At 40.5% G+C, this 14351-nt stretch overlaps 1 protein-coding gene across 6 annotated transcripts in view; it reads left to right on the top strand.

Moving 5' to 3' along the window:
* The window catches only part of MED23 (mediator complex subunit 23), a 39518-nt gene extending 37430 nt beyond the window's left edge, over window positions 1–2088 (top strand). For all 6 annotated transcript variants that reach the window (XM_068938323.1, XM_068938321.1, XM_009688826.2 and 3 more), the window contains 2 exons: window positions 177–308; window positions 997–2088. In XM_068938323.1, the coding sequence (XP_068794424.1) occupies window positions 177–308; window positions 997–1170 (306 nt within the window). In that variant the 3' untranslated portion in view covers window positions 1171–2088. The remainder of the gene's footprint in view (window positions 1–176; window positions 309–996) is intronic.
* The last annotated feature ends 12263 nt before the right edge of the window (window positions 2089–14351 follow it).

Genomic DNA, 14351 nt, shown 5'->3' with positions numbered 1-14351 from the left:
GTTATAATGAGATGAGTTAGACTCACTTTCTTGCAAGGATAAAAGGTAAGTAGTTAGGAATCTCAGATACTTAAAAAGCAATACATGTATGTATTATAATGTTTAACTGTATTTCCTGTCTGAAACATTTTAAAACCTGTTTTTGTTTGGGGTGGGTTTTGTGTCTGTGGAAACAGATTGGAGTGGCCTTCTATGAAATGCTCCTGAATGCGGATCGGTATAGCTCACATCTGAACTACATGGATCCTATATGTGATTTCCTGTATCATATGAAGTACATGTTTACAGGTGACAGTGTGAAAGACCAAGTAAGTAAACAATAGACATTGATACTTAATTCTCTTTTTTTATGACAATTCAATCTTTTTATGAGTGGTCTTCACCTTTGGCAGTACAACAAAACCCCTAACAGTTGACTATTCTCTATAAATACAAATTAGGAAGTTTGTACGGTTTGCACAGTTAAGTTTTAGATAAGAAGACTGTCTCAGATTACGAGATTAATTTTTGTGATCTGAAATTCGAGGTATAGCTTGAGGGTGCTTTGAGTGCTACTATTAAAGCAACCACTAGAAATAAAGCTAAATAAACTTGTGAATGTTTCATAAGTTTTCCTTATTTCAGTCCATACCTTTCAAGTTCAAATTCATCCATATTCAGTGGAAAAATAATTCACTTGATTCAGATTTATTTTATTACAATAGGCATTTTTTTTTCAAGTGTGAATTGAGTGAATCATTTTGCAAAGCTTTGTTATACAACTATTAGTATTAGATCAAGGAGGATTGTTTGTTTGTTTGTTTGTTTGTTTTGCTGGAAGAGTTATCAGAAAAGGTCCAGAAGTTAACATAGTAAATAAAGTACATATTTGTATTTGTTATCTGTTTCCTTTTGTATTGTTCTAATGTGATGTTCACATATGGTAGTAAAAAATGTCAAAATATTCCTGTTTACCAAATGCATTTCTGTTATTTTTATATTATTTTTATTTTACAGGTGGAGAAAATCATTTGTAATTTAAGACCAGCTTTGAAACTTCGTTTGCGTTTCATAACACACATCAGCAAAATGGAACCAGCTGCCGTTTCCCAGCAACCTATCAATAATGGGTCACCAGCACCACAGCCTAGCCAAGTGCCTGTTAATGTTGCTTTGCCAGTAACACAGTAAAATGAAGTTTTAGGCTGGCCTTGATGTGAAGATTTTTTTTTTTAATTACTGATCAAGGTGAAACCACGTGATCTAAAATTTCATCTTCTATATGACAGGGAAGATAACAATGTACAGGTTAATGTTTCATTTTGCATAATGAAGCTGTCTAATCATATGCATGCCAGTTTTCCTATCTATTTATGTCAGACACTAGGTGAGGTATATGTTGCCTTTCTCTGAAAGCACTGAGTAAAGATTCTCTGCAAGCAGTCACGTAGGTGGATTTCTAAAGAATTTAAAGTATCCTGCTCCCTATCCTGATTCGAGTCATCTCAGTTTTTTTCCCCCCCCTTTGTTTTTGTGTATGATACGAAATCATACTTGGCCTATGTAGCCTGATACTGGCTATTTTTAAATCTGGCTTTTGCCTTATGAAAAGTTTGTATTTTTTTTGTCCCACGGAAGAATTTAAATTCTTCCTATCTTTTGATAATGTAAGTTAAGCCATTGCAACCAATGCTACTGGGTTAATTGCATCTCCCCAAAGATTGAGAATGACCCTTGGAAAATTTCTATGAATTTCTTATGTGCAGTATACATTCAACAAATGAGCAATGGATTTCATCTAGCATGAATAACCAGTCTGTTAGATTATTACCCAGAGGCTGTTTCTGTTGAAAATATGTATATTCAGAAAAGCTGTGCTGGATGATATTTTATCTTTCCTATTTGGGAAATGGTGTAATTTTTATTAAGTCAATCTCATGAATTTTATTAATATCTTATTATATTTTAAATTTGTATAATATTCTACTTTCAGTCTTTATTTTATCTGTGTACTGTGTTTAGCAGGTTTTGATAAAATTGAAAGGATGTTTTGTAAATATTCACCTTATTTGACAGGATTTTTTAATTAAAAGAACTTGAAAAGACTAATAGTATTGTTAAGCTTATTTATTTTCCATGCCCCTTAGTTTAAAAATGAAGAGAAGAGTGACCATATCAGGTGTATTTCCATATCTCACATTCTCTTAACAGCTGTAGATGTGGCTATATCTTTTGATGAGGAGAAAAAAAAAAAAATTGTAGTTATGGGTGGGAGTTGTTGGGTGAATGAGTGAAAGTATTTTGTTGAAGGCTGTCAGCCACACAGCAAAACTACGTTGCTGGAAACTACCGTCATGTGCGTTGTACTTTAACCCTAAATTCTGGCAAGTGTAACTTGAGTAACAGTAAATTGTGTGTGATCTTACTTAAACTCAGTCTGTAGTCTGGTATAAAACCATGTCTGCCTATCATAAACTATATGTTTGGTTTATGATATTCCATTCCAAAATTGAGTGATTCCAGTATCTGGGCTGGATTTTGATAGCAAGATGAACGTGATCGCCACAGTAGCCCCAGGCTTCCCCCACCTTATCTGAGTTTTATATAGAATATTTATTTAGTGAGATTTGAACAGTCTATTATAATATGGCCAGCTGAGTCAAAAGAGGAAGATGGAAAAAGTTTGCATTTCCTCTTCAACCACCAGAGGGAGATTTCTTCACAAAATTTAATCTGATCATTAGCTGACTGTGTGTATAATGAAACATCCTGAACTGTCAAATCTTCCTTGGATCTGTGAAAGGTTTTGTGTAAGATTTAATAACCAATAAGCTATATTACACTATCATCCTTGAGGTTTAAAATACGCTCCCTACATACAAATTTGCTGGGGGACTCCCTAAAGCTACCAGATTTGCAAAATCTTCCCAAAAAATGCACCTGGGACACAAAAGAAATGTGTCACACATGCTTTTCCCTCTTTTTAATTGATGTGGCTGTACAGAGAGAAACTGAGAGAAGGATTAACAAAATAGAAACACTGCTACAAATACCATGGAGAGAATAAAGGATTTTTAGTCTTTTGTAATTGTTAAAAAGATTTATTTTCTTTAAATGTCAGTCACTTAGTGCATATAATAGTTACTGAGCCGATGAAAGATTTTTCATACTTAAAACACCTCGAAAAGCAAGCAAACGATTGAACGTATTTTGATTTTTAGCACTAAGGTTTTTTAGAACATAAACTAGTATTTGTGGTTTGGTAGGCTAACTGAGTTCATGCAGTCTTTCAGAAAGTACACAAAAATAGAGTATCATTGCAGATGGCTGTGTTGACTCTTAATTTAACTTCCTGTGACTTCCCACAACGGTTGATCTCCATCATGCCTACTGCTGAAAGGAATCTTAAAATAATGCATGAGCATTTGAATGCTCATGCAGTGCTGAACTTTACTGTCTGCAATTCCAGAAATTGAATATTTTTCAAAGACTGTGTCTTTGTTCCTTCAGCAACTACAAGCACAAAAAGACCACAAGATCGTTTATGCCTTTGATTTAGGATCCAGAAACCCAACACTAGATATTTGCAACGTACTGCTCAGTGGAGGCTGAGAGGCCATGTAGGAGGAGAGATTCCCTTCCACCTCTCCTATTTCTTATTCTCTTAAGCATCTGCTAAGAGCTATGGTCAGAGAAACACAACTGCATTTCTATGTTCTTTCTTCAAGTCATTTGAATGAAAGAAACATCCTGTCTTTTTTTTCCGTTTCTTTGTTTTGTCTGTACGTATACACTCTTGTGAATTGCAGTGCTGCTCAGGTCTGGTCCTTCATTCCATTAATGTTTTGCAGGCAGCAGCTCTCCGACTACTCTGTGACCTGGTGGTGTGCAGCTGATGTGGGATTTAATGAGTTGTTTTAAGGAAAAGGGGGCTCTTTTTAATTTTTTTTCCCCGTCTCTTGAAACGTGGGAATCCTGGCTGTTGGCCTGGTGTGAAGAACTTGGTGGGTTCCATTGAGCTGTGCCTCACCATGAGAGGCAGAAGTTTTATTTCTGACCTAGCTCTGTTTCAGCACTCAGTAGGCCTAAGCTGCTTCGTAGTTTAACTTTTAATTAAAAAAGCTGAAATGGGACATACCTGTATATACATTAATGCTGTATGTGAAATTTCAACCCAGGTGCCTTTGAAGCACAAAACTGAGCTGCATGAAGGAGGAGAGACTGAGGGAGGCCACGCAGGCACCTAGAAAGGAATTTTTAAATAGTTCCCCTGTGCCCAGGTATATCCTTTCATGCACACTGTCCAGGGGCTTGGTCCTTTCATTTCTTTGTTGTATAAATTGGAAGTTTGACATTCAAAATTTAAAATGTGACTCCCCTAATGATTTTTACTCATCAGAAGAGCTACTTACACTAGTGTAAAGCTATGTCTGGGTCAGAGTTGTGTGTGACAAAGACTTGCAGTGTTGAGAGCAAAAACCATTGTTAGAGTAACAAATTGCAGTTGGGTAACAGTAGGGTTTAAGAAAGAAATTTGAAAAAAAATGCATTTCAGTGCAATAAAGTTGCTGCTTTTCATTAAAGTTACATCTACAGACCCTACCGTGGTGCTTGAACATGACTGTGGTACTGTAAGCCCACAAGTGCGAGGTGATCCTCTTTCATTGCAAGCTGAGCTAAGCCAAGTTACTGTGCATATCACGGAGCACCATTAGTTATTGTCTCTCAGAGGAGGAGTGCTGAGCTGCAGTTTCTTGATTGCTTGTCTGAACTAAGGTTCGTATACTTCATACTTTTATAGTCCCTGTTAGTAGGGTTTTTGGACACCTCACGATCTTTAACGTGTGTATCTATAAAGCCCAGCTGTAAACTGGGGAAGTATTACCCTGTCCATTGCCCTCGGAGGTGATAGGCGAAGACTTGCATAACATTGCCTAGGAAATAAGCAATAAAGCAAGGACACAGATGCCCTCATGCTGTTAGACTACACATCCATCCTTTTAGGAACGACACATAAGGTATATAACAGATAAATGAGAGTGAATTTGACTAGCTGGTTGCTATAAAAAGACAATGTAGAAGGCTGCCAATGTGGGGCACCTGTGTTCCCTCTGAAGCCAGGGGAGAGATGATGGCAAACCCCTGAAGTTGGGTTCTTGCTCTGAATTGCCCTGAGAAGCACCGTATCACTTTATTTTGACTATCCAGACCTGAGGGAGGCTAGGTGCCAAAAGCTGCGTTGTATAAACACTGTCCAGTGACCACCAGAAGGTGCTAAATTCTCAACAAAATAAGCAAGGAGAGGAAGTTAAAGTGTTCCTGAGTGCCATGGTTCACATCATTACAAACAGCAACTGATAACTACAAACACCGAAAAATGAGCAGATGCAGAAATTTGACAGTCCCTCTGTTTAACACTTGTACTGAGATACAAGGCTTGCATGGCCTGTTCCCCACTAACATAAAGACTATATCTGTCATGACATTTCCATTTCTTTCTTTTTTTTTTTTTTTGATGTAGCACATTTTCCCAACACTCTGCTCTTGAAAGCAGTGGCAGGTACATTTAAAGTTATTAAAGCTCTACTGAAAGTTGTATAAAATAAATTAACATCTTCAGTGTGAAATGACAGCATAGCTTTATCTGTATGATTGCAGTGGAGTTGAGAAATTCAGTGTTGATTCCCCCTGCAGATATAACTCAGGCATGTCATTATTTATTAAATGTAGTCAAAGAGAAGAGCACAATACAAGGCCCTAAAGGAGCCAGTCCCTGCACTGAAGCATTTTTAAGTTATAAATAAAGTATACAGAAGGAGGAAAAATTAGATAGTTGAGGGGGAAAAAAAAGAATAATTTGTTGGATTTTGTTGTTAGTATCTCGTATCAGTTCTTGTGAGCACTGCAAAAGCAGAATGCCTGTGATATCCTTGAATGAGTTTGTGGAGGTGTTTAACGAATGTAGAAGGGCCTTAGAAGGTGGCGATGAGATAAACAGATGGGAAAGGAATCACTTGATATTCACAGAAGTGCTGTGAGGTTGAATTCTTTAGGAAAATCCCTACAGACTCCTTCCCTCCTTGATACCACTTCTGCTAAGATGCAGTTTAGCAAGAGAGACCTGATCATAGCTTATCAAATCCATTTCTTTTTTATTGTGTCTTTTATTCTCAGGCCCCAGCTGAACAAGCCTTCAAGGACCCTGACAGGAGTAGATCTCTTCTTTGTGACTTTCTGTCATTAAAAGGGGGGGAATAAAGATTGAAAAAAATAATGAAGATGATTAACTCTACACACCAGAGTACTGGCAGATTGTCATCTGCATTCAGTTAGACCTTGGCCTCTTCTAGCAGATCGCACTGCTCCAAACGTAGAAAACAAGGGGAACGAGAGCGATCCATCTATAATTGCAGAATTAGCATTGCTGCAGTAACGAAAGGCATAGGTTCAGGATAGAAAGGGTTCAGCAGCAGTGCTGGCTTCTGCTTCTTCCTTCCCATCTGCTCCACTCGTTCGGGCCCCCCAGACTCCCCTCCTCCCTCACTGCAGAGCTGCACTGTGAAACTGAGATACTAATACGTACAGTATTTAGGAGTGTTGCATTGCACCAGTTACAGCATGTTTCCCTGCCCCTCTGTTTACGTGGGTGCATTCATACGCTTCAAGCTGAATTTTTAGTGTACAGATCAATACACACAATAAATGCCTCCTGAGCCTTTCACCAGTATAATCAAAGGAAGAACGGACAAAAATCTGAATATAGCACTCAGACTCTGACATTGCAGTCTAGAGTCCTGTGGACCCCCAAAACTTACATGTCAGAGGCACTTATGTACTGTATCCAGTTGAAGAAGTAACCCTGAGTAAGCTTATTTTATTGTGTTAAGACAGCTATGTGTCAGTGTCCACTCTTCAAATTATCATTCAGAAGAGCAAACCTCCCGCGCTACACATGTAAGTAGATAAACAATACAGTTACCTCATTTTAACTTCTCCCTTTTTCATAATAAAAAGTCAGCCTTTATTATTTAGCGCACAAGTCCACACAACAGTATAATATTAGTACCTGGTTTTGATTTCTGCAAAGTTCTGGGGGGGAGGGAGGGAGAAACAGGGCAAAAGACGAGAAATGGGGCAAGATACTCAGCTGTGGGGCTAAACTCCTCAAAACACTGGACAAAATTCAGTTCTGATTTTTCCAAAACCACCTTTCTGTTGAGTTCAAAACAAAGATGGCAAATGTCAGTCTGAAAAGCAACTTTTGTGAAAACTCCTATTCCTCCCCAGTAGAAAAAACTAGTTACACATTTTCCATATTTTGAACGATGCTTCTTTTTTCTCACAAAAGAAATGAGCAGTCTTGAGGAAAGGTCACAGACAGTAGCAACTTCGTCATTCACAGCCTCACATGCTCTGAGCAGAAGTGTTTCTATGTTGGTCTGAGAAAAGTCAGAGATGCTGTTTACTTGTCCCTTTGGAAAAGGAGCTCCAATTATTTCAGCTGAAAGCTTCAGCTTGACACTCGTTGTGTCATGCTTCTTCGCCTTTGGGGAATTGAACCACATCCTATAGCAGATTCTTCCCTTCAGATAACAGAGACTCACTTGCCTTCCTGGCAGAAAACAGGTTACCTCATTTATAACAAAGGTGAAATTACTCTAAGGAGATTTGTTTTGCTTTCCACCCACAGAAAAAAAACAAACGCACAAAACCAGCATTAGTTACTGCTTTCTTGTCCTTGAGTCCATTGCAAGGGAGTAATTGTTTTCTATTTTTTTTTAGACTGTTAATTTGCAGTGTTTCATATGACTAAGATTCCACCTCTGCAATGTTTAAGAAACGCCTGTTTCCATGATGTAAAATCCTGGGCAGCACCTCTTGGTTATCTTTGAAGGACAAAGCTTTCACAAAGTTCATCCCTTCTCATGTTACTATTTATAATTTATGTCAATTTTTTATTTTATTTTTATTGGTGAAAGCTGCATTCTACTGTAAACAAAGACATTTACTTTAAAAGGACAGATAGCCCCTGACTGATAAGAACTCTGCCACTTCTGCACCCTGGTAACTATTTCCAATTGCCTTTGGACTTCCTTTGCTTTTAGCTCTTGTTTTTTATCATTCATCCTTTTCTGAAGTAGAAGCTGAACAAATCAAGACCTGAAGATTTTCACAATTCCCTACTGTGCATTTTTACATTTCAATGAAAAATTAAAAATTCTTGGGCTTCGGAGTTCATGAGAAACTCTGCCCGGGTACAGGACACAACTGAGCAAGCGTGTATTGGGAGGGCCCTGCAGACCAGGCAAACACAGCACCTTGCTCTTTTCTTATCTGCTTTTCTGGGAGACTTCACTTTTCTCACCTGCCTTCTGCACTGCTGAGTTTCTCCTCTCTCATCCCGCAAGCAAACATGTAGATTTTGGCCCAGCCAAAACAGCCCAGCTAATGGCCCAGCCCTGACACACCCGCAAGGCAATTTCTTGGTTTTCTGCAGTTTCCATACATGCATTATCCCTTTTTTTTCACTTTTCCGTGCTCCCACTCTCACTCCTGTCATCACAGATGTCCTCTGCAGCACTGCAGGTTGCTGACCACTGCTTTCACTAAATTCAGCCTTCCTCAGTTCTTAACTCCTCATTCTGAGCACACGTGAAGCAGGCGAGTGCTGAGCATAGGTATCACAGATAAAAGTGACCATTTTGTGAAGTCATGGGACTCTGTCTTCAAAAAGAGAACCAGAGAAATTATATTAATCAAGAAAATAACAAGTCCATTCACTATTGCAGTTTCTTATTATTATTTTCAGAGGAAATAGAAAATAGCCCTTGAGGATCCCAGAAAAATGAAATAAAATATATTTGCCCCAGAGCTTTGCTAGAAATCTTTTTCTTTTGAATTATTTTAGTTTATTTTTCCAGACACCTTACCAAATGAACGTGCACAGGATATTTGGGATCTGCAAAGGAACGTCACTGTGTCATTTCCACAGCTTTCTGGGAGACGGACTATCGCATCCGCCGTGGCACCCGCCAACCTAAGCTACAAAGAGTTTTATCAAGCTTGTAGACGGTGCTTTTGCCTCTCTCAGAGGCAGTTTGGGCCACCGCTTTCTTCCCTTCTTCAAAATGAGCTCTCTAGACAAAATGAAACTATCAGGGTGCTATTTTTTTATATCCTTTTTCTCATGGTGCATTAAATCAGCTTCCAAGATGATGTTGGCTTGAGAACATTTCCAGCCACTGTACAAGTAGAACCTGCAGTACTGCAAACTGTGAAACAGATTTTTCCGTATACGTTCTTCATCTAGGCCTTATTTACATTAGAAACATATGTAACTGCACGTTGCGTATTCAAACTGTCATACACAAAAGGCTTTTCTAGTGCTGCATCTCAGAATGCCAGCACAGCCCGTACGCTAGTCCCTGCTCCGTTCACCGACGAAACTCCTCGCGTAAAAAGGGCGTCAAATTGGAAGGTCTTTCAAACATGCGTTTTTGGGTCCTGTGCCAAACATCAGCCCAGGTCATGGGAATCCTGCCACTCTTGCCCTGGGATTTGGGTCCCCCAGTAGAAGCACACACTTTAGCTGCTTTTTTTTCCAGATAAAAATATAGGAATATAAGGTGCCCAGCTAACTTGAAGACAATAGAGGATGGATATTTGCATGAAATAAAAATGGAAACTGTGCTCTTGAGCATGTGCTGTGATTTCAAAGTGGCATACTGTGTCAACCTTGTCAGAGGAAAAAAAAAAATCCTTTGAAATAGATGGGACTCCATAAAAAGCCAATTCCTATGATCCATCAGCAAACATTTTTTTTACTCCAGTAGATGACAAGCTGACAAAGCTTGTTTTAAAGAACATTTCAACTTGCTTAATAAATTATAAAAGGAAGCTTGCAAATGGCATCTTTTATTTGCAGCGACATAAATCCCAAACAGATTTTTCGGTAGTGTTACGAATTATATAAAGTGATTTACAGGGTTCCTTGGCACCAGTTGTCTGTCTTTCCCCTGGAAATTAGACAAGCTAAAAGACAGAAAAGTAGGACAGCATTAAAAAAGCATTTGGATGAAACATTACAGAGTGGGAGTATTTGAGAAATTAAAATATTAAATGCAGTCAAACCACAAAGGAATGATGGGCTAGCCGTCAAGGTACAAGATGGGGCTAAAGAAATCTAGATTCTTCTTCTCTGACACCATCTTCCCAAGTAACTTGGATGAAACTCTTAGATTCACTGTGCTTTCATTGTCCATCTGTAAAACAGAGCTAATAGCACGTCTCTACCCTTCAGCTGGGCTATGGTGACTGCAAAACACTCCTGCACTGAGGCAGTGAGGGCCATATGATTGCCAGAGAAAAATAACCCCAAAGATCATGAACTGAACTGCTATAAGCATCTTTTCCCATGAGCGAGGTACTGTCCATTTCCTCTTCTGCAAGGGTTCCCAGTCTTGTTTTGCTCCTGAGCTGGCCCTGTTGTCAGAGGCATCCGCTGCTGCCCCTGTTTTTATGCCAGACCAAGCTGTTATGGAAAATTTTCAGTTGTCTGGTCAGCACCTATGTGGTCTGACATAGTTTATGTGCCCCGTATCAGATCTACCACAATTTGGGAATCTCAGGTCAAAGTATAGAATGATTAAAAACACTGGCAGATTTTAATTCCTGAGAGAAAGGAGGGTAGAAAAGGAAGTTTCCAGTGGAGGCGTAAGCATTCAAGGAATGTGACCATCTTTACGTAATAGACTTTTTTCACAGCCTGTTCTGCACATCCCTTGTTTATCTGAATAGTGATATTTCATGCTGAGATCACTATCCGCAATTCTAGTAATCACCCCTCATCTTTCGAATGAATTCAGTCCTCAGTTCTCCTCAATTTTTTGACAATGATTAGCTACATTATTCCATAGATAGCGGAAGATTAAAATCTCCCTTTGGTAGGTGGATTTTTGTTAGCATTCATTACTAATAATTTATTAGTAATTTATTAACTATTTGGGCTCTCTGCGAGTGTCACTGTCACTCCTTTCAGGTCACCCATCACTAAGAGGCCTTTTCAGCTATTCTTGGCATTACCCTCCCACTTCCTTATGCCACGATCCCATGCCCTGGGCTACAGTACAGCGAGAGGCAGGACGGAGGGGCGGCAGCACCGTCATCCGCCCGCAGCTTCTTCCTCCTGGATACCAACGTGATCGCCTTTCCCTATCGGCATCCGATCCCTCCTGTGCCTCCCCTGCCCCTTCATGACCGCTGGCCTTTAATCCAGCACACGGGTCGCTCTCCCCAGATCCAGGCCATGGCAAAAAATCTTTTTCTACCCGCAGGAGCAAGAGGAAGTCTCCTTTACTCGGCAGTTCTTCATTTTGCAGCCAGGTGATGGAGGGAGGACGATTAGCGGTAGAGCAGGAATGGGAAGACGATGGACACCTCCCTTTACAGCCAAAGAATTAAATTAGTCACTGAAACTGCTGCAAAGCGTTAGTCCAGGATGAAACGCAGGGCTTGTCCCTAAGCAGAGCTCCTATCGGTTAACCAGACTGGTGTGCGAGCGGTGCAACCCTGCAGCACACGCAGCGGCAGACGCATGGTGCCCCTCATTACGCTTTTCCACCCTATAGCCATTTTCTGCGCTTGGCCTGGGATGCATTGGGCAAAGGTGCTTTTAAGCCTCTCTCACCACCTTGTTTATGAAGTGCTCAGACCTAGCTACACCACCGGTCTAAAAGAGGGAAAATTGGTCTCTCCCATCCACCATTTGCTCGTTTGGATATCAAGTTTTTTTCCTGCAGACGGCACCCCTGTGATCCCGCACGCAGGATGGACGAGAGAGCAGGGTTTCACAGTGTGCACAGGGAGGCTGTGATTTAACACTGTTAAATAGTCCCTGCCTGCCTTCAGGCAGGAATGCAGTACCATGGCTGCTGCTGCCGCGGCTGCTGCTGCCGCCACTGAACCACGCACGACCGGAAAACAGAGACAGCCGGTTTTCTTTCAGTAGTAAAACACACTTTTCTCTACAATAATAGTCCTTCTTGCTTCTTAAATAAATGCTGCAGAAGACATTGTGCAGGGAAGACTTTTGAATCCTCTCTCCCGTTGAATCTAAGAGGGAGCAGGGCTCAGCTTTCGGCTTACGCTGTCCCTGCTTTTCAGATCAGATGTTTTCTGGGCAAGTATTTCCCAGCTGAGGCCCACAGAAAGAGTAGGCCAGCTTAGGCACTTGCTTACCACTTTAAGTCGAAAATGTGGCTCCTAAAAACCCCAGCTTGGCCCACCCCAGCTCTCAGCACGGGCTGGGAGGCAGCAGCAGCGCGAGGCACCGGGTTCCCGCCTGGGGTGCCAGGCTGCAGCGCGGCCACTTGCCACGGGGCGAATTCCCCTTTCTCCCTGTCGGACCACCGCTATAGGCAGCGAGTCCCAAGGAGGAGGAGGATGAGGAACCTGGAAGGCGCTAGCACCCGTGGTTCAACGCTGCACCCCGAGCCAGGCTGCAGCAGCTGGCTGCGCCCGCCGAATTTGGGGCCGTGCCTCCACGGGGTCATCATACGCCTTGCTGGTTTCGCGAGTCTGGCACGGAGACGAACCTGTGACGACAGGACGATAACCTGCCTTTTCTGACAACAGAGGAGGCTTTTATGGAAAAAAGGGAAATGTTTCTGTTCCTTTGCAAACCAACAGATACAACATTTCTGTGAGGTCCCAAGTGTGCCAAAAGCAGCACTCTACTGAGGTGTAGGGAACCCGGGTTTATATTTAGAAGTGTATGTTAATCCAATTACAGTAGTCTTATAAATACAGATCCTAAGCTTGCAGCAGTGTGCTTAGCTTTACACATTAGAGCTAATCTCATTGCCTTCAGCACTTCAGATTATTATTTTGAGTTAGTGCACTCATAACTGAGAACCAGAAACTACAGTCACATTAATGAAAGTAAACTTTAAATTATTCAAGCAGATAGAGCTTGTTTTTTTCCAACAGGCAAATATGTAAGACAGCCGTGGCCTGCAAAACTCCCCTCCCAATCACATGAAGAAGCAGGACTTGATTTCCCCACCGTCTGCGAATCGCCATCTCTTGGCACCCTTATCAGAATGGTTGTTCAGTAACAGATAGCGACTGGAATTTGTTATTTCAGGAACTCTGGTGCAGAGAAACTTTATTTTCTATCACGTTAGCTCTCCTCTACCTCCTTTCCTCCTCTCTCATAACAAACACGTTTCCATTATTTGTCTGAACATTCAGAAGAAAAGATTATTACTCAAGTGCAACAGAGTCTTGGCAAAGTTACTGCTTCTAAAGCAGGGACTGGTTTTGTCAGCTGCCACTGAATGAAAAAGGAAACGTTTGGATGGTGTCAGGCAAACTTTGCATAAAGGTTCAGAAGTTTGTGAAGGAAGATGGATAACATATTGATGCTTTTAAAGTCCCAGAAGCTTGGTGGTTACATGGAAAAAATTACATTCAGCTTTGCTATTCCCCTCAGTTTTCAAGTGAGATATTAAACTATCTTTCAGCTTCAACTGATGTTTTTACTAAACACAGTCGTTTTGCACTGGCCAAATTCTCTGTGTGTTTAGTGCGTTGGTCTTGTGTTTCATCACATATGAGGTCTGAAAGTTCCCTTGGGACAGAAACTGTCTTTCTTATTGCATCTATTTTCAGTAACTTATAAAACACAGCTTAATTCCCCTCAGTAGAGTGTTTAGGCACAACTATGCTGCAGCATAAGCTGTTCTAAAGCCCCAGATATTCCAAGAATTTGAAATCTGTAGTTTCTGAGATATTCTTTTCCATGAGATGTCTATACAGTGCCTCTCTAGAGCTTTGCTCGTCCTTCTGCTGGCAATACTGTAGCCAATCCTCTGCTTGTCTTTTTGGCTAAGATCCTTGAAACCAAATCAATAAAATGCAATTAAAAAAAAGTCATATAACTTTCTGAGCGGAGTCAAAACACAGGGATTTATACAAGAATTAAAACCTTCATCATAATTATAATGCTGCTACTTCAATATAAATTGCTAACTTCCAAAGGAGTTGGATTTTGCCTCACTGAGAAAATTTAAAAAGATTTAAGTTGGGTACATACTCCATTTCAGAATACATGATCTTTCAGCATTGCACCTTCGTCAAATAAACTCTCAGCAAATGATAGGTAACAGATTAGTATTCTCTTGGCTTTGTGTATTCCAAAGATGACTTATCCAGGCTGTATGTTTAAGTTTACACTGAGTGGTGCTGTAGCCATAATAATCCTTGATGTGCTAGTGCTCTAAAACCATTTGGCGTCGATTTTAGCAAAGTAAAAAAGTTGCAAGGTATTCTAGTAAGAGGGACAACCAAAAAGCCACAGATGTAGCAAATGC

Source organism: Struthio camelus, chromosome 3 (assembly GCF_040807025.1).
Source record: "Struthio camelus isolate bStrCam1 chromosome 3, bStrCam1.hap1, whole genome shotgun sequence".
Taxonomy (NCBI): domain Eukaryota; kingdom Metazoa; phylum Chordata; class Aves; order Struthioniformes; family Struthionidae; genus Struthio; species Struthio camelus.
Note: the sequence above shows the minus strand (reverse complement) of the source record. Positions and strands in the feature narration are given on the sequence as shown.